Genomic DNA, 19,507 nt, shown 5'->3' on the forward strand with positions numbered 1-19,507 from the left:
AAATTCAAAGACCTCTTTATGTTCCCTTTCAAAGTAACACTGTCCTTTGTACACAATATATGTTCTACAATATACTACAATAACTTAGTTATCGATTCTTTAAACGAGACAAGAGTTTCATATACCATTTTATGAATAACTTTTTATTACTACCAAAAAACTTAGAAAACAGAATATCCTTATTACTTTATCATTCACATTTTTTATGGTTAGTTCTTTTATATAAATCAAGCAATACAAAGGGGTCTTGAAGTCCAGATAAAGGTAATCTATTCCAACACATCAAAGCTCCTTTACACTGCCAGAATGGCAATCAGCTGCCTTACTGTAAATAAAAGCCTGATTCACATTTGTGTCTTACTGTTCAACGCTTTGAATTCATGCAAACTTTTTCATATATTCAGTCTAGCCAGATCACGGCAAAATGAAATCACATGTCCAAGACTGATACCATAAGCAACATGTCTTGAAAAGATTCATCATAGAATCATAGAAAGTCATTAAAACACAAAGCTCATGTTTTTAAAAAAGCTATCGTCTCAGGTTCAAATTCTGCAAGCAGCTACAAATACACTTAATGCTACTGTTAGTAGCAGTCCAGGTACAGCCAATGCATCAGTCCCAGTAGTAAAATTGCATCTGTACATACAGATACGTTCTTGCACAGTTACACCCTCAAATTTTTATGTTATCTGGCTAAAACGAATCAAGGCACAGTAGTTAGCGCACATATTCTACAATGCTAAGGCACCTGATATTTAGCTATCAGATGTTATTAGGTCTTCATTTTATTTAGTTTTCCAAAGCACAGAACAAGTCTAGCATAAACAAGCATCTGAGGTAGTTCAGTTGAAGGCGTATGTTGCAATTTAGATGCTCTTATTTGGTGTGACCATTAATCTAACAAGGAAGAAATAAAACCCTTAGTAAATTCCTTAAATTTCTAAACTTAAGAATCCACCTATCCGTTTTGAAGAAAAAAATCCACACAAAGATTTCTTATGTACTTTGTAAAGAAAATAAAAACATCAAGTTTTAAAAACAGGACCTGAGATGCACCTCTGCACCTACATATTTGTCATTTAAATTAAACGTTCATATTCCTTCAGTCCAATAAACTCATGTACAAAATTTCCTCAGGCACATTTGTATTAAAAGCAAATAACGTGGGGACCTTACCTATCTTTTCTACGTTCTCCAACAGATACTGGGCTAATGGAAATCCTAGGCAATGTAGAAAGGGAGTTCTGAGACTGGCTGCTGGCGAAGGAAGACGTTTCCAAGTTAAGAGGTGACTGTGGAGGAGTTATCAAGCTGGGACTGCTGCATTCAGAGTGTGACAAGGAGCCTATGGAAAATCAACAGCTGAGTTTTAGTATCCTGCATCTGTTATAGTTTGGAGATCTACACAGACATAGTGAAAGACACCATACACATCTGAGACAAAAAAGACGACCAACTGCTCACTAGCACTCTATTAACAATGCAAGAAGCTTACGGAGTCTAGGTAACTAATTTTAGACAGTGGGAACTTACTGTCCTTAATGTCACATCTGTCCACTGCAAGTATGCACACAACTATGGCCCTTCTCAACAAGGAGAGCAGGTTACAGACAAGCTACACCATATGCATGTCTGATAAACACTTAGCAATGCAAAGTTAAAGAAAAAAATATAAAAATGAGGAAAGGAGAAGTAAAATAAAAATTTAATAATATGTAGGTTAATTTCCAGATAAAATATTTACAGCTTTTTCTTTTGGGTACAAGATGCATTATGAAACATGTGAAAAGACCAACAAAACCCCAGCATGAATCATACACAGAGACAGGAAAGCTCTGCAATTTCAAATAAGCTTGACACGACTTTGTTTGCGTCTCTTCCCTGGTTGTACCCTCCCTGAGTAATTTACTGAACAAGTGCCCTGACAGGAACATTCAGTTTGCTTCCTCTGAAAAAGCTACGAAAAATAAATCTCAAACGACTAATCATAAGTTCAAGTTATTTGTAAGAACTGCATTTGTCCAGTTCGGAAAACTGCTACATAAAACTCATTCAGGCTACAGCAATGATGGCAGTGAAGAGCTGCCGTTTACTGTCATCAAACTCTAAATTCTACAGCTCTCTAACACTCCAAATGGTATTTCTATCAAGTCTTTAAATATCCTCCACCAAGCAATTTGAGTGAAGTACTAAAATATTTTCACTGCATTTCAAAATATAATTTACAATCAGTAATACAATAATATGCAAAATAATATATTTGAAGAATCAAAAAAATAATGCAGGTCATCTCACTGTTAAAACTTTTAAGACATCATTCTAGAAGAAAACTACAGCTGTAAAACATACAGCAATGCTTATTCTTACTTTTCATTCACACTTTTTCTTAGTGCCACGTCTTGGAGTCAACTAACAGTAAAATCGACTTTCATTAGAAAGTTTCTTTTTTTGCCTTTCTGTAGCAAAATATAAATTTTGCAAGCCTAATAAAATTGTCATATTTAGATTTTGTTACAACTTGACTTAACAAATGCAAAGGCTTTGGACTGGTAATATTGCAAATAGTACAACTAAAATCACTTATGAAATAATTCACCTCTGTCAGAGCCCATGATGGACCTTGGATATCTTGGTGTTAAAGGGATCTTAATTCGTTCTGTTCTGTATTGCAAGTTACTTGAAGAACCTATTTTTACAACAAAAAAACATTACAATGACAAAAGTAAAACTACATTGAACAAACAAATAAACCAAAACTTAGATTCTGCTTCTTCAATGAGCATTAAAATGACCTCTGAATTTACAGAGAAGCCTTGACGATTACCCTCGTATATATTGCATATATCATGTTTCTACTAAATTGTCCTGGTTACACAGTCAGTATAGACACGGTACAATGCAGCTATACAGTATATACGTACTCTTCACTCATACGAAAAACATTTTGAATATTTTTCAATCAAATGAAACTTAACCTGAAGCCTGAGTGAGAATCTAACATCTCTCTTTACAAGGAATTCAAAGGACTTTCTAAAAGGCATTTAATATATCTGATTACATTCTGCTTGGATGAATACATAATTTTTGACACTGGTTACAAACTGTTACGAGATTTTTTTTTCTGTGGTTACAAAGCTGCCACGCTCTATTCACGTGCAACTGTCAATCATTGATTGAACACAGAACACATAGGTAGACAAAAAAGTTACTACATGATTTAAAATTTTAAAAATGCCAAAATGTTAAAATGTCATTGCTACAAAGCATGCATTTGTTTTGGTATTACTAGGATATGCATAAACAATCTTAAATGTCAATCAAGTAAACATAGGTGTAACATCTTCCAACAACACAATTTACATTAGGCCATTAGTCATCCTTGATTTTTTTGTTCTGGGGGCTCTCTCATTTCCTTTTCTTCTCTCCACCTCACTGAACCTCCAAAATACTTTGGCTGGGTCTCCCACCATTATAAGGGTACTTTCAAACAGTAACAGGCACAGAAAGGAGAATCACTCACACACACAGAGCATTTTAAAGAGACTGTAAAGCTACACAGCTACTTCCAGGGAACATCTTTAGTCATAAACCCACAAAATATGAAGTAAACACGGGAAGCCTTTTAGGCTTTTCTAGCTATGACAATCCCATAACACATGTACTTAAGGAACTTTGCATTTATTATTTGTCTCAATACATAGGAGTCACTCAGGAAATAAATCAGAAAAGCTAGTTACCAAGTCTTGCACTGGACGGTAATGAATTTGAGCCATGAGATGCTCTTGTACGTGAATTTTCAGAGTAGTCATTGGAGTGTTTATGACTTAGGTCCAAACTCAGGCGACCCTGATGCTGAGAACTACATCAAAAGAGAAGGAGAATAAGACAACAGTTAGAACCGGGCAAAGCATCTCAGCAAATCGCAAGTTGGCCAAAAAATTTTGGTTATTCCTGATTTACTGAATAAAATGAACATTCCTCTCCTTCCCACTTCCTAATTGTCCCATCATTTCATGAATTAAGAGAAGTCTGAGGAAAGATAGTCTTAAGTGCTATTAAAAACAGAGAAGGCTTTATTTGTGTTGGCAAAGACACAAAAAAACATTATGAACTAGTTCATTAAAAAAATAAATTTGTCAATATCAGCCAGTGGAGCAAAAGAAACCTAATCCATTGGGTACTGAAAAACATGAAAGCAACTGGCACATCACTTCTATGCAAAAATGGTTCTGAGAACTCTGGGTCAAAACAACAGACAACAGCAGCGTTTCACTCTGCACTGTATAAAACAACTACCAGAAGCAATTTCATCCTAAAAAATAAAATAAAACAGAAATTTAAGGAGATAAACATTTCAAAACACCTGGGATGCAGATGCTGATGGCATATTTGGCTGGCGACTGATGGGCAATTACTAGTGTGAACTCTATGGCTCCAGGCAGTATAGATTGGATTTCTCATAACAGCAGTTACTGCAGGGCACGGTGCTAAGCTTCGTGGGACAGTACCTGCTTGAGACAATAAAAACACATTCTTATCAACATCAATAGCATACGAACTACAGATTTTAAATATATTTAAATATCTATATAATTACGTACTATAACATTTGAATGTATGAACAAGTATTTATGAATAAAAATTATTAGTCTACAAACATACATTATTAAGCGCCATGTGACACCTTCTAAGTAATACATGCATATTTAAAATCTGGATTATAATTTTTTAACGAGTCAGTAATAAAGTGGATTAGATTATCAAAAAGGAAGTAATTCACAGTATATCATTTTAATATGAACTGGTAACTACGATTTTATCCGTTTTCAAGTATCAAACTTTTTTATACAACAACAAAAATTCTGCATTTCTCTCTGAGTAGTCATCTGACAGGAACACAAGTTTTTATTTGGTACTTGAACTGACCGGAGATAAAAATGTTTCTTGTTCCTATTCTGTTGCCTCAAAGACTCACTTCTAGTGTGTCACAGAATCATAGAATGGTTAGGGTTGGAAGGGACCTCAAAGATCATCTAGTTCCAACCCCCCTGCCATGGGCGGGGAAACCCTCCACTACACCAGGTTGCCTAAAGCCTCATCCAACTTGGCCTTGAACACTTCCAGAGATGGGGCATCTACAACTTCTCTGGACAACCTGTTCCAGTGCCTCACCACCCTCTGAGTGAAAACCTTCTTCCTTATATCTAATCCAAATCTGCCCTCTTTCAATTTAAAGCCATTGTTCCTTGTCCTATCACTACATGCCCTTGTAAAAAGTCCCTCTCCAGCTTTCCTGGAGGCCCCTTTTAAGTACTGGAAAGCTGCTATAAGATCACCCTGGAGCCTTCTCTTTTCCAGGCTGAACAGCCCCAACTCTCTCAGCCTGTCCCTATAGCAGAGGTGTTGCTGCCCTCGGATCATCTTCGTGGCCCTCCTCTGGACCTGCTCCAGTAGCTCCATGTCCTTCTTGTGCTGGGGACTCCAGAGCTGAACACAGTATTCCAGGTGGGGTCTCACGAGAGCAGAGTAGAGGGGCAGAATCACCTCCCTTGACCTGCTGGCCACGCTCCTATTGATGCAGCCCAGGACATTGCTGGCTTTCTGGGCTGCCAGCACGTATTGCCGGCTCCTGTTGAGTTTCTCATCCACCAGCACTCCCAAGTCCTTTTCCTCCGTGCTGCTCTCAATCCATTCTCCGCCCAGCCTGTACTTGTGCTTGGGATTGCCCCGACCCACGTGCAGGACCTTGCACTTGGTCTTGTTGAACTTCATGAGGTTTGTACAGGCCCACCTCTCCAGCGGTCGAGGTCCCTCTGGATGGCATCCCTTCCCTCCAGTGTGTCCACAACACCACACAACTTGATGTCATCTGCAAACTTGCTGAGGGTGCACTCAATCCCACTGTCCATGTCTCCAACAAAGATGTTAAATAGCACCGGCCCCAGTACTGACCCCTCAGGAACACCACTCGTCACTGGTCTCCACTTGGACATTGAACTGTTGACCACAACTCTTTGAGTGCGACCATCCAGCCAATTCCATATCCACCGAGTGGTCCATCCATCAAAACCATGTCTCTCCAGTTTAGAGACCAGAATGTCGTGTGGGACAGTATCAAATGCTTTGGATAAGTCCAGGCAGACTATGTCAGTTGCTCTTTCCCTATCTATCAATGCTGTAACCTCATCATAGAAGGCCACCAAATTAGTCAGACATGATTTGCCCTCAGTGAAGCCATGTTGGCCGTCACCAATCACCTCCTTATTTTCTATGTGCCTTAGCATAGTTGCCAGGAGGATCTGCTCCATGATCTTGCCAGGCACAGAGGTGAGACTGACTGGCCTGTAGTTCCCTGGGTCTTCTTTTTTCCCCTTTTTAAATATGGGGGCTATGTTTCCCCTTTTCCAGTCATTGGGAACTTCACCAGACTGCCACGACTTCTGAAATATGACGTATAGTGGCTTAGCAACTTCATCTGCCAGTTCCCTCAGGACCCGCAGATGCACCTCATCAGGTCCCATCAGTGTCCTATGACTTTAAATCATAGTATTTATTTATGAAACTTATTCAAGTTGTTTCTTTAAATACACTCAATCTTCAGTGCTCAAAGTTTATCTGACCCTCTTAAATGAGATGGTAGCATAGAATACAATACAAAAATTTGTTCACATTTCAAGACATACAATCACACTCTCTAATACAGGTTTGACTTGATTTGGTTATCAGCAAAGGTATCAATGATAAGATCAAGCTTTTAGTTAGGAATAATATCTTGTAATACTTTTTCTACTATCATTAGAGAGAAAGATAGATAAGAGAGTAAAATAAATCAAAGAAGAGGAAAAGTTTCTTTGATCCGAGCTATTCTTGAACACATCTTTACATTCTGAAAATTGATTAGGACAACAGAGTTTGAAGCTGTCTATTGTTCCAGATAGACAAGTCATTACCTCTTTCATGGTCTCCAGTAAGAAGAAAGTCTTCCATAATTTCTAGAACATGCAGGAGTTTGGGACTTTCCAAAGAATTGAGGGTAAACTCAAAAATCAATACTTTTTTGATTTGAAAAATCAAGTTTTGTATGCAACTGTCGAAGGTAGGTACAATAAGACTGAACAATCCATCTGGCAACAAGTTTACCAGGTCTAAGTAAATGCTTCTCAACTAGTTCAAAGCAACTAGCCTACGATACGCTAGTTAGATCCTGAAGCACTCCATTAAGTCTGTGACAATTTAAAACCTGCTAACACGAATTTCAATATCAACAACTGTGTGATAACTGAGAGCATGCTAACTGTTTTCTGTTCTACCTCATTATATTGATTTCTGTGTGAGTTGCTTGTGAGTCTCCTCTTTAGCAGCTTAGTATCTCAAATACTGGCATTTCATCTTTAATTTAGATTATGATCACAACCAATTCGGGCATTCAACTTAAGATACTCCAAGTATTTGATTTCCAATAGGCAGAACTTGATATGTTGCACTTTCTGAACTTCAGATCTTTCTCCTTGTAAGTATTTCAGAAGTTAAGCATCTAAACCTTGAGATGCCTCCATTTACTGTTCACTTTCAAAAATATTGAAAATCTCACTTGTCTCTCTAATGTACAGGCTATACCTTATTCACTGTTAATGTATTGAAAACTCCTCTGCGCAGAAACTGATGAAACAACAAATCCTTCAGCCAGGAGTTGATCAGATTCCTTAGCGGTTCTTAAACAGGTTTCACTTCTTTACAGTCCAAAAGCTGAGCAGACCATGCTCAGATTACAACAGACCATGGAAATGTTTTGTGTGTCATGTTTGTTCCACACTTATCACAACTAATCCCCAATATTGTCCAATATGGACAAATTCCTTGCGACATTCCCAGAAAGCAACTACAAATTCTGTCACTCACCTGCTGACATGCCACCAGCATATAAAGCGGCAGGCACAAAGCCATCGCTGTGCCTAGCAGACCGTTTTGGTGAATATGGTGCCCATTCCTGTAGCTCTGGAGACAAATGCTCCTCACTAGCTGGAGCATACTTCTGCACCTACAAAAATACAGAAATTTGATTACAGGAAGTTGGAGATTCAAAAGAAAAAAATAACACCAGTCCAAGTTTGTAGGCAGAAAGCAACTTCAAACATTCTAATATCTATTCCAGAATATGCTTGCCATCACAGTGCTTATTACGCCTTTATCTTTCAATGATGCTACTTGCGTCTGTATCCTCCATCCTGTTCCATTATTTCTTTTTATTATTTGGTAATCTTTTTAGACCAATGTTTGCAACTTAACTAGTATACTTTCCTTCACAATAAAACACTCAGGATTCAGTTACATTTCTCCTTAAAAACACTGCTTTCACAGTGCATTTCAACTGTTATTTCAGCCCCTGTTGAAAGTGTTTCCTAAAGATGGACCTGATTAACAAGCCAGAAAGTGTTTTCCTCTAAGGTCTGTATTTTCAGATATGTGTGGAGCAATCCCTCTTCAACAGAGCAATTCAGGTTTTGGAACCATCACAACTTCTGTCCTGTACATAATGAGTAGACACTGGTGAGTTAAGAAACAAGAATAGCTCAGATAATGACGATGCTAGAGTTCCAAGTTCAGGGCTCAGCATGCAGACTTTACACCCTTGAAATACACAACACAAAATATGAGATTGAAGTATGTAATAAGTGAAAAATAATTAGTGAAAAGGTACTTACAGTTTTTATGGTAGCAGTATTTTAATTAAATGAAGAATTACTGAGAGCACAAAGACTCTAAAATGCAGAGGTACCTTCTTAGAAGCAATACTTAATCCCTGCCACAGGTGTATTAGTAATTGTACTACCTACTACTCAGGGATGAAAGTTCTCTTAAATTTATCAACTAATCAAAGTACATGAATTTAACTGTGTATATACACAGCTAAGGAAACCGATACCATCCAATACGGCTGCAAATTCAACTACACTACATGTTCTATATACATAGTTTTGATATTATAAACACTACTTCAGCAATGAATACATGCAGACTGGACACTACTGTTACACAATCTGATGTAGTTGTACCGCACAAAGGCAATTCCACCAGAGAGAAGTTTTCAGAGTGAATGGCGTCCACTTTTTGAGAACCAATATCACTTCTGCTCTCTAACAACAGAGAACAACTTTCAAGTTACAAAGTAGTTCTATTCTGGAAGGATAGGGCAGAAATTAAGGAAGGAAAAAAAAAAAAGAATCACAGAACTTAGTCCTAATTTAACCCTAGAAATGTAAATTAACTAATACATCAAGAAACCTTAAAACCCCAAAATTATGACTTCAAAATTCTACTATACAATTTTCTTCACCTTGAATCAACACCTATATTGTATCTGCAATATCACTTGGGCAGTATGTAGAACCAACTGTAAAACGTGCTTGACAGTTCTTTCTGGTCATCTATTTGTGCCCTTGTCACAGTTGGAAACTCTTCACCTGCTATAGTAATATTACAACGGTTATAACCAGGACAACATACATGCTCAAGACAATACACTGTAACGAAGCATGGGAACATCAGTGCTAATGGATCAACTTGATATTATACGTAAAGCAAACATCCTGTATACCAATGTGTTCAATTGCTTGATCTTGTTTTTGTTGTTACATATGTGCCAAGAGATCACATTAGAATATGCCTCCTTTCGCTTCCCGTGGAGCAATTCTTGATGAAAAATTGTGACCTCTGTCTTAGTCAAACTGCTCTTCAGACCTGTTCAGAATAAACCTGCTGATTTCAGCTACAAAATTCAACTCTTACGCTTTTTTGTCTTTGATAATGCAGAATTTGCTGGACACTTTTATAAAAAAGGCTTAAAGCTCTCCATAACTATTTTTCCCCAAAACTTTAGGGAATGCAGAAGGAATACAATGGAAGCAGTCAAAAAGAAAGACATAGAAAGTTGCCAGTTGTTCTTTTATCCCACTGTTTTTGCAGAATATGACTCCAAAACTTGCACTACTTCAAATTCAGCTCTGCTGCCTGTATTGCTTCTAAAACTCCATGAAAAGGGTGGGATTACCCAGGTACAAACAGATACAGGCAAATAATATAGCATTCCAAGTCATTATGGTGTGATTACATAGAAACAAAAATAACACTTTTTGAAACTTCTCATTTCATTTGGGGAAAAAAAAAAACCAAAACCAACTGTATCTGCCACCTGGGAAAATCTGAGGTGATGGACCTGAAACTACATTATTGATTATGCCACTTCATATAATGTAGTCACCTAAATAGGTTTATCTTCCTAGACCACATAAAGTACTTTTTCCACCTACTCTGGTAAGACATGACCCATAATCTTCACAGTGGGGTTGTTGATTCTATCAAATGATATTCTCATTTTCAACTGTATTATTAAACCCTATTCTCATAAACAGTCCATCTTTACAGTGTTATGTTCCTAATACTCTATGAATTTCAGATTAGATTTACACACCGAAAGACTTATAAAAAACAACACTGTGAATACTTTTTTCTATCAGTTTGTACAGTGAACTGGGCAACCAGCCTGACTTATAAAACTTAGGAGGCTCCATTTTCAGCTTTTCTAAAGCTGCCTATCTGCATTTTTAGTTGTTGGAGGGGTGTGGGGTTTGAGGTTGTCAGAAACATACAGGAAAGAGCCCTAATATTCCATTACGCAGCATTAAAACCCAAGATGCAGCTACTAAGCCGAACCCTATCAATCTGCTTGGTGGCCACCACTGCCTGTTAAACACTGCAACTCCATGAATTGGTTTTGTGTTCTGTGACACTGTAAAATGACAGCTGAGTGTGGGGCAGCTTCTCAGGGGACCTGAGTTTTGAGAACAGGCTATGCTTCTCCTGTTACGGCATGTAACTGAGCACCCAAACCCACACTGAAAATAAACTTTAAAGGTTTCTAGTTTTGTGCTTCAATATACCAAGCTTCTACCTGAAGTGCAGGATTAGGAATGGGCATAGGGGTCATTTTATGCCTCAGAGCAGGAGCTGATTTTGGCCTTGGTCTTTTAATCTCTGGCTCTTCAACTCTTTGAAAGCCAATGTCATCTTCACAGGATTTCCTCGAAGACAGCCGAGTGCAGTCAACTCCCTCCTCCCGATAATAATGCCCAGCGTTCCTGCTGCGCCCCTTGAGAGTAGCAGAGTCTTGTTTAAGTGCCAAGGAAACCGGAGCTTGGGCAGTGGCTGGGCTGGTGGGTGGTGATCCAGTTGTTACCGTAGACTCTGACGCAGAGCTTGCCTGCTGTTTATGTTTAAATTTGATAGAGTCACTTCTCTTAGGAGGAGTTGGAGGAGTTGAAGCCACTTCAGCTTTTGATGGCTGAGGTGAATGGGCTGTCACCTGATTAGGGGAAAGGTATTCCAGCTTGGGAGGAGTTGGTGGTCTTTTGAAAGTATCAGGATCAAAGATAGATTTCCTTTGTTTTGGCTTTTTGTACACAGAGAACTTTTCTGTTTCTGTTGCTGAGATATTAACCATAACTTTTGGCCAGGTACCACCACTATGCTTTGTTCCATGTCCTTTGTCAAACGTGGTCTCAACCATCATACAGTCAGCTCCTGTAGGTTCATAAGGCAGCCTCCTGTTGTCCAAGTCAACAGTTCCATAGCCTCGGTCCCCGTATGTCTCTGGGCTGAAGGAGCTGAGACTGTGTTCTGAATTACTGTGGCAACTGTGCACTGTATTCCTATGAGAGTCTACTCGTAACGTGTTATTGGGGAAAGGTTTGTGATCGCAAAATGAACCGCTGCCCTGATCACGCTGGTCCTTCTTGCCATCCATGATGTCTGGATTGAAAATGTCAGTCTGCGTTGAGCTGTTGAGTTTCAGATTTCTTTTATTTTGGGCTTGTATCTCTGATGCATGAACCCTGCAGTTTGATATTTTTTCTGAATCCTTCAGATTTTCAAATATATTTTGACCACTCCAAGATGAACTCTGAGGAAAAACCTAAAACAAACAAACAGGTTATCATCTTACTATAACGGCTGATTTCTATGAGGCATATTCTAGCCTCCTTGATTTACCTATACCTGAATATACACTAAAACATGTATAGATATGGTTGAGAGAGATTTAATAAAATCTTGCAAATTCAAAGCACAGAACATGAGCTAAAACAAAGCTAGAAAATTTTCTGAAACATTTTCACAACAATTCCAGAAGGGCAACTCCACAACGTGGCAGAAGCACTGTACTGACAGTGAAGGGACCTGAATTCTACTTCTACCTCACAAAGTCATCTTTCATTGCCCATTTTCCCCTCAAACATTTCATCTTTTTACTTTCTTAAACCTCAAGATCTCTGGAGCTGGAATTATCACTCACAAAGCCCATGTGACAGGCCCAGCATAATGGGATTCTCATCTCAATAAGTAAAACAGAGCAGTATTTTTATAGCAACAAGCCCCAAAAAAGAAAGCCTCGTATTTAATCCTCACAATAGCCAGAGTTCAGTTTTCTGTGCAACTCCCTCCTGACCAAAAGCAAACCTTTCTGTAGACAGGAGGCAGTTTATAACTTTCATGTACAAAACTGCTGCAGGTCTGAAGCAGAAACCAAAAAGAGAAAAGCAATTGTGCCAGGAGTCATTTCATGTGACCAGCAAACAAATGGGAAAAAAGCAAGAGTAATAAATAAGTTTAATTTCCTACCTGATGCTACAATAGCCTTACTTTAAAAACAACTATTAAGCGTACCACCATGCATCCAGATGGTCCTACTTTCAGCAGACTTTCCCATGATTATATATTCATTTTTCACACACTCTTCCCAAAACAACTAAAATAATTCTGTATAAGTTCAAGAAAATATTGCAAAAGCAGCTTCTCCTACTCACCTTCATCAGTGACAAGGTAAGGGAATCCCTACAGTTTCGTAGCAAAGCTTCACATTCAGTAAGTGACTTATTATCTAGTGCAATGCCATTGATCTACATGCACAAAGAAAAAAACAGAGATCCATAAATCAAAGGCGGGGAGCATCTTAAGGTAGCATTTCTAAGGCAGGGAAAACACTAGTTTTATATGTATACATCACTGAAGTCTGGCTGACCTTGTCCTCACTTTTTCCATTCTCCATTAAAAAAATTGCCTCTTAACTGCAGTTTTGCTATTCCTACTAGATATGCAGTGCAACAACACTTGTTTCACTACAGTAGCCCCTATGCATTTGTACACTGACAGCAATAACCACCTGTTTCACAGCAGTTCATAAATCAAATAGGTCATTTCAGGCTGCAAACACACACAGGGGAAAACTTCCCCTTAGAAGGATGAGATCTGTGATATTGTAATTAAAAAGACAAGCAATCTTTCATCCAATCAATAGATGTCTTTTTGGAACTAACCTCTCTTACTTAGTATAAAAATCACAAGTATCATTATACATAAGCCAAATGTGAAGAGTAAGTCAGTGTCTCTGTCAGAAATTCTCACATGAACTAACTGCTGCAAACAACCTGCACATTATATTAATCACTCAGCCTACAAACACATTACCTTATAATAACTATTTAGTGAATATACAAACAATGTATAATACAGTGAAAGTAAAAAATTAATTGGAAATTTTGGGATCTAAAAGAGTATCATCAATGATGACTCTCTAAAATAAACAAAAAAAAATTAAAAGGAGAATGCATTCTTAAGACTTACAGCAATTATTCTATCTCCTACAGTAAGGGAACCCTCTTTGGCAGCTGGGCTTCCAGGCACAACAGCAGCAACAAAGACTCCATTTTCTAGGCTGACCCCACTATCTGAAATAGACCAAAGAAACATGAATTTACTCTTGCAATTCAAATACTTTGCTTAAACAGCATGTTTAAACCTGCCTGTACAAGAAAGAAACATAACTACCACAACAACTGAATTTCAATTTCTGAAAATCCTTTTAAAGAAATAAGAAAACAATGGGGGAAAAAACAGATTTTGGATATCCAAAATGTAATATAATCATACAAAGCTGGAGTGACCAATGGGTTTAAGAGACTTGTTTAGGCTCCCAGTAACACTCTAGATGGGCAGCTAACTATAACTAAGTACTAAAACCAACCAAACAAAAAAAAACATCCAAGAACAAAAAAACTCTGTACTTAGAGAATAAAGCTATTATCAATATGAGCATTTTTAGTTTGCTAAAAATTAATGAAAATCCCTATCCAGGAGGCAATAACAGTTTAAGTGGGATTTAAGCAGAGGCTCAGAATATGTGCCTTTTTGTCAAGCCATTTTTGGCTGAACAAACAAATAACATTTAGATACACCCGTTACAGCCATTACCTTTATGTCCAGAAACATTGATGTGAAGAGGTGTTACCACTCGCCCACCTAAGGACTTCCTTCTTCGAACCACCATGTTAATAACACCTCCTCCATTTAGAACAGCTTTTATAACTTGCTTTTTATCCTTATTAGTAAGATCTATATCATTTATCTTCAGCAACCAATCATTCACTCTGGCAAATAAACACAAATATGCAGGTCATTTTTATAAGTATACTTTGCTAGACTCAGTACCTGAATAACGTTCATGAAAAGCGATGCAACAGAGTTGATCTCAGTATGCTAATCTTTAATTATCTGGAGTTCTCCCTTACTGAAAAAGCATTACATAGCAGCTAAATGAAAACCAGGACTTCTAGCTTGTACTTCACTAGCAAAAGTATACCCTCAAATCACTAATGACTGCTCCTTATTTAAAAGCAACTCTTTGGACCAAGAAGAGTTATTGAAAACCTCCTATTGACTCCAAGAACAGGAACAGGTTTCATATTATCCCTTGCTCTACTCTCCTTTCCTCCTGCCCTCCCCCCAATAGCTCACCTTCATGCCTTTCTCAAAATTTAAATAAATAGATCAAAGTCTGAGGAGATAATAAACAGAGTAGGTGAGACACAGAAACAAAAGAACATTTCAAATCCTGATAAGTTTTAAGGGATGAGTCAAACAATGTCTAATTTCTGTAATGCTTTTAGGCATTGGTCTTCTCAGTACAATTTCCCAATCAATATTAATAACACACAGATGACCAATGATAAAAAAGGGCTTTAAAAAATGGTAAAAACTGAAGACAATTTACAATATGCTCATATTTAGTTTATTATGATCAACAAAAGACAAGTATCTTTCAAAGTCAAACCCTACCTTAATCGACCATCAGCAATACTTCCTTTGTCTACTTTGGTAACAAAGATCCCACAGTCTCCAGGGAGGTATGGTTCATTCACGCCTTCTGCCACATCAAAGCCAAGTGCTTTCAAGTCCATATCGTCCTAACAAATATTATTAACAAGTAACTCAACTGCACTATCAACCATTGTGCCACTGTCCTTTAGCAAAAGGCATTCCTGCATTTCTGCAGTATGCACTTACATTTACAAGGGTACCTATTCTAGGCAAGTTTTTATATTTTGTACTTCAACATTTAAGCTTCCAATTCCATTAGTTATTGGGCATCCTTTGGCATTAGAACAATTTTTCTCTCTCCCAGAATAAAGCTGAAATAATGCAGAAGGTGTACTTCACCAAAGAGGAATAGGACAGTAGATAAGCATTTGCGAAAGCACATTCAGACACATATAACCTGTTTTAAAGTATGATGCTGGATGTGTAATAAGAGAACAAGGACATGTTCCCCAAGAATGGGTATTACTTGGGGAAAAAACAATTGTAAAGGCAAGGAAACAGCATTGTGTCTCAGTGATAAACTCAAAAAGACATCTGCTTTGATATGGCTAGAGACCAGAATTAAACAGGAAAGAAAGCTCTAAGATGATGGATCACCGATTCTAAATAAAGATTAGAGGTGAGATTCTGGCCCAAAACAGATCATCCTCAATGTAAGAAGTGATAAACATCTTTAACAAATCAGTCTTTGAACCAAACAGGGAAATTTTAATTTAGTGTTTGCTTTGGTAAATGGCAAGGTCACTGAAAAAAAAAAAAACAAAACACAAACAAAAAAACCCAAACACCTGGTTAAAGAAAATAAACTGGGACCAACTGATCACAAACTGATTTATTATTGCTATTTACAGTGTTAAATAGTACACTTATAAAAATTGGAGAACTCTACCTGAAATCAATTGGACCAACCATCTCAGCACACTGAAGGGATATGGCACTTGAAATTTAAAATCTAACTTGCAAAAATTAAGTAGAGCTTAAAACAGACGTGTAAGGAATGGTTCTAGACATGATTTGATGACTAATCCCCTTAAAATTGGAAGAGCAGAAAGTCTTCAGGGTGTGCAAAAAAAGCCTGATAAAAACTGAAGATAAACCACGCAAAAATATGAATATTTACCAGAAATTAAATCGAGCTAAACCTGCAAAAAACATACTAAAATCCTTATGATTCTTCCAAATGTTCTATGCAAGAGAGAAAGTTCATAGGGAAGAGCATGTAGAGATCACAGTATTGTTGCACAGCCTCGGAGCTGAAAAGTGAGTATTACTTCTCTCGGTTTTGAGCTGAGCGATTATCTAGAACATGAGCTTTAGCAGACAGGTGAAGCTGAAGCAAAAATAAAAAGGGTTCATATTTAGTCAACTCTATAACCTCCATCCTGGAATTCAAATGCTGGTAGGTCAGCAAGTATTTTCCCATATATCTAATTGAGGTCGTCACAATATTATTACTATAATTTGATAGCAGCAAGTGTAATTCCCTATGTTTAGAAGAGGGAAACGTATATTTAAATGACAAAGCCTATGCGTTTGATCTCAGTAATGCGAGTGTTTAGAACAGTCTTTGAAGTAAAGAATAGCTAAATAACTGCACATGAATGGAAAATTCATCAGGCTGCAACATTGTATACCACAGGTACAGCATATGCTAGACTTGCTAACTAATTTTCCAAACAATGGAAAAGCACAAAATCCAATGATGAAGGAGCTGGTGAAAAGAGATCAAAAAGCATAGTGAAAGAGGAATTGTAATCCCAGAAAGAGTTTACAGACGGTGGTCCTGATAGATCAGCATTGGTATCTGTTCACATAGTCTCTGCATTTTATGTATTTCAACATATAATAAAGCTAATATTGTTAGTGTCAAAAAAGGAATGTGCTAGCGATTCTGTTGGGATGCACTGTCAGAACACAGACAGATTGGAAGAGCATAAAAAAAGATAACTCTAAATACTGCAGTAAAATAAAAGGGATTTAATCTGACAGCATTAAAACACAAACTTTGTCATTCAGAAATGAGAAAGAAATTCTAGTATATGCAGAAGCTGTTATAAATGAAACACAATCTGGAAGACCACCTGTGTGTTCTATGTGGTCAAAAAAAATTACTATTAGCAAACAATATGATGTGCCAGCCAAGAATTTCAAGTAGAACAGCATACAAGACTTGCATACAAAGCAGTGAAATAAAAATTCTAGACTGCGATGAAGATGAAAAAGAATTAAATGAAGAAAAGTACTCCTAGGGTAATGAAAGTATGTAGAGGTTATCTGGAAAGTTAAACATAGGAACTTTATTTAATATGTCAAAATGGAAAAGGGATTTAATTTCCACTACAGACAAGGAGGGGAGATTAGCATTTCCTTTCATCCTAGGTTTTTAAGCTGAAGAGCAATGTTGCCCTAAGGTACATATTCATAATGAAGAAATGCTTTTAATATTTTAAAATTTCTAATCATCAAACCTGAGCAAAAGTAGGAGAAAACTTCATGTAAAAGCTTAACTATACTGTGCATAGATTATAAGTGATGTTGCCTGTAAGAGCAGACTGGGCTCTCTGATGTTAGTGTTTCCATCACATCGTAAGTTTCAGTTGCTTTAGCACTGCCATTTCTGCAATGAATCGCTAACTTTAAGAACATTAAATGTTTAACTTCAAACATTTTTTACAATACATGGATGTGGGTAGCCTGCAGGATCAGAAGGAGGAACTATTTTTATTTATAATTATTATTATAATAAAAGCCTTGTGTATAACAGCTTGGTTTTGTCAACTACTTTCGTCTAGACATTACCACACTTGCTGCATATATGTGTGTGGTTCCTAGCACAACAATAATAAAGAACTAAAAAAAATACAGATTAGAGTTATTTTTAATCATACGTAGTATCAAGATGCTATAAGTGACTCCAAAGCTATCCAATATATAAGACAACGCAGTTTGTGTTTTTTGACTTACTCTGTCTTTTTCAAATTCTACCACTTCTGTTTCCCATTCCAGAGAATCTGTGTCTATGGCTGAGTCATGGGAACTATGGGCCATCAGTTGTCGGAATCTGGCCTCCTTTTCCAACTGATTCTCCATCTTCTCCCTAGGCAAAGAAAATAATTATTTATAGACACAGACAACACTTTCAAATGAACTGATACATAATGTTACCATCATGAGATATATTTTGTTTCCAAATCAAAAAATCAAAGCTGTGCCAGAAATTTGCCCCATGCTTTCATCTTCCCAATATCCTTGGGCTGCTAGCAAATCGACTTGCCTTTTCTATATCATCCTAACACAGTCTTACATTTTTTGCAGGTTTCTTTTTACATGACTGAAGTGCACAACTAGGTTTCTAAAGTCTCCCAAAATGGATTTAATTTACCCTCAGATGAGCTGCATCAGTATGCTCACGACAAGCTGGGCATGATAAATACTGACAGTAAAACCTCTTTCCGAACCTATTGAGATGATGTATGATGCACATCTTTCTCGCATTCATAAACCAGTAAGACTACAGCTGGGAGGAACTAAATTGCAGTTAATCCGACTTCAGTGACAGCATCCCACATTGCTTAAGTGTATCTCCACAGTACAAAGCTCAGAAAGTGTGTCTCGATGAGATAAAAGGGTTAAGACAGCAAGACTTACGATCCTGCTTGTCACCATAATTTCCACAATAACTAAAAATATAGGAAGTGTTTACACATACAACTATCATGAATATGTGCTGCCCACAGCTATAACAACATATGGTTCACTTGCAAACACAGCTAACAAACCAAAGTTATCATCAGAAACTTCCATGTAGTTTGATGATTTCTCTAACATACTTCAGTTCCTTCAGTTCACGCACAGCATCGTTTTTCTGCTTTCTCATGTCATCCAGATTGCGAAGAGCTTCAGCCAAGTCACTGACAGCCCGGTCTCTCTCCCTCCTTAAGTTGTCACACAATGTCCTTCAAAAGCAAAGAAGTTTCAATTTAGTTACTTAAAACCCTAAGTAACAAACGAGTTTTACCTCGTTGTATAGTTAATGCAAAATTTAAAAAGCAGTTTCAATAAATCTATCTCTCTCTCTCTCAAAAAAAGAAATTACAAGGTTGAAAAAAATTACATATGCTAGGTCTGAAGGAAAAGCTTGACAAGATAACAGAGACTTTCTTCATCCCTTTCAAAATTTATTTCTACTTATCTTCTTTAAACTAGCAGAAAAAAAACCTGATTAAAGTATTTTTCCTTAGTAAGCTACATATGGGAGTTCTCTTAGTTAGCTATATACGTTTAGTAGCAACCATGT

The 19,507-nt window shown here is 37.3% G+C and overlaps 1 protein-coding gene across 4 annotated transcripts in view; it reads right to left on the reverse strand.

Moving 5' to 3' along the window:
• Positions 1-19,507, reverse strand: part of DLG5 (discs large MAGUK scaffold protein 5) — a 113,375-nt gene that overhangs the window by 14,678 nt on the left and 79,190 nt on the right. For 2 of the 4 annotated variants that reach the window (XM_086616586.1, XM_086616584.1), the window contains 12 exons: positions 19,041-19,166; positions 18,175-18,307; positions 15,169-15,296; positions 14,305-14,480; positions 13,678-13,781; positions 12,861-12,953; positions 10,952-11,971; positions 7,903-8,041; positions 4,367-4,511; positions 3,741-3,862; positions 2,600-2,689; positions 1,180-1,348 (listed from right to left, as the gene is read on the reverse strand). In XM_086616586.1, the coding sequence (XP_086472712.1) occupies positions 1,180-1,348; positions 2,600-2,689; positions 3,741-3,862; positions 4,367-4,511; positions 7,903-8,041; positions 10,952-11,971; positions 12,861-12,953; positions 13,678-13,781; positions 14,305-14,480; positions 15,169-15,296; positions 18,175-18,307; positions 19,041-19,166 (2,445 nt within the window). Of the gene's footprint in view, positions 1-1,179; positions 1,349-2,599; positions 2,690-3,740; positions 3,863-4,366; positions 4,515-7,902; positions 8,042-10,951; positions 11,972-12,860; positions 12,954-13,677; positions 13,782-14,304; positions 14,481-15,168; positions 15,297-18,174; positions 18,308-19,040; positions 19,167-19,507 lie in introns of all 4 variants that reach the window. The other 2 variants (XM_086616585.1, XM_086616583.1) reach the window with 1 other exon arrangement.

The sequence above is a fragment of the Tauraco erythrolophus genome, chromosome 9 (assembly GCF_009769465.1).
Source record: "Tauraco erythrolophus isolate bTauEry1 chromosome 9, bTauEry1.pri, whole genome shotgun sequence".
NCBI classification, from domain to species: domain Eukaryota; kingdom Metazoa; phylum Chordata; class Aves; order Musophagiformes; family Musophagidae; genus Tauraco; species Tauraco erythrolophus.